Here is a 422-nt window from a genome sequence, read left to right on the forward strand (position 1 = left end):
GGGGGCCACGGGACCCTGCAGGGCATCGTCTCGTGGGGGATGGAGCGCTGCGGACAACCCCGGCGCCCCGGCGTCTACACCAAGGTCTGCAGATACGCCCGTTGGATCCAGGAGACCATGGAGAACAACTGAGAGGTCCTCGGCCACCAGCGGGGACGGCGGCGGGGATGGAGGGGACATTAAAGGTGTTTGGTGGAAGTTGGAGGGCTTCGTGTTGTGGAAGTAATGGTGGTCAAGGCAAGGGTCAATGAGAGCCATGGTGGTGGTCAAGGTCATGAGGGTCATCCAATCATTGATGGTCAAGCAAGTGGTGGTGGTCAGGCAGACCAATGGAGGTGGTCAAGGCTATGATGGTCACTCAACCATTGATGGTCAACCAACCCAGTGGAGATGGTCAACTAACCCAGTGGAGATGGTCAAGG

General features: G+C 58.5%; 1 protein-coding gene across 1 annotated transcript in view; it reads left to right on the top strand.

Moving 5' to 3' along the window:
- Positions 1-204, top strand: part of LOC103621689 (kallikrein-14) — a 5,088-nt gene extending 4,884 nt beyond the window's left edge. The window contains exon 3 of the mRNA XM_017743172.1: positions 3-204. Coding sequence (XP_017598661.1) covers positions 3-132 — 130 coding nt within the window. The 3' untranslated portion in view covers positions 133-204. The remainder of the gene's footprint in view (positions 1-2) is intronic.
- The last annotated feature ends 218 nt before the right edge of the window (positions 205-422 follow it).

The sequence above is a fragment of the Corvus brachyrhynchos genome, unplaced genomic scaffold (assembly GCF_000691975.1).
Source record: "Corvus brachyrhynchos isolate BGI_N302 unplaced genomic scaffold, ASM69197v1 scaffold729, whole genome shotgun sequence".
Classification (NCBI taxonomy): Eukaryota; Metazoa; Chordata; class Aves; order Passeriformes; family Corvidae; genus Corvus; species Corvus brachyrhynchos.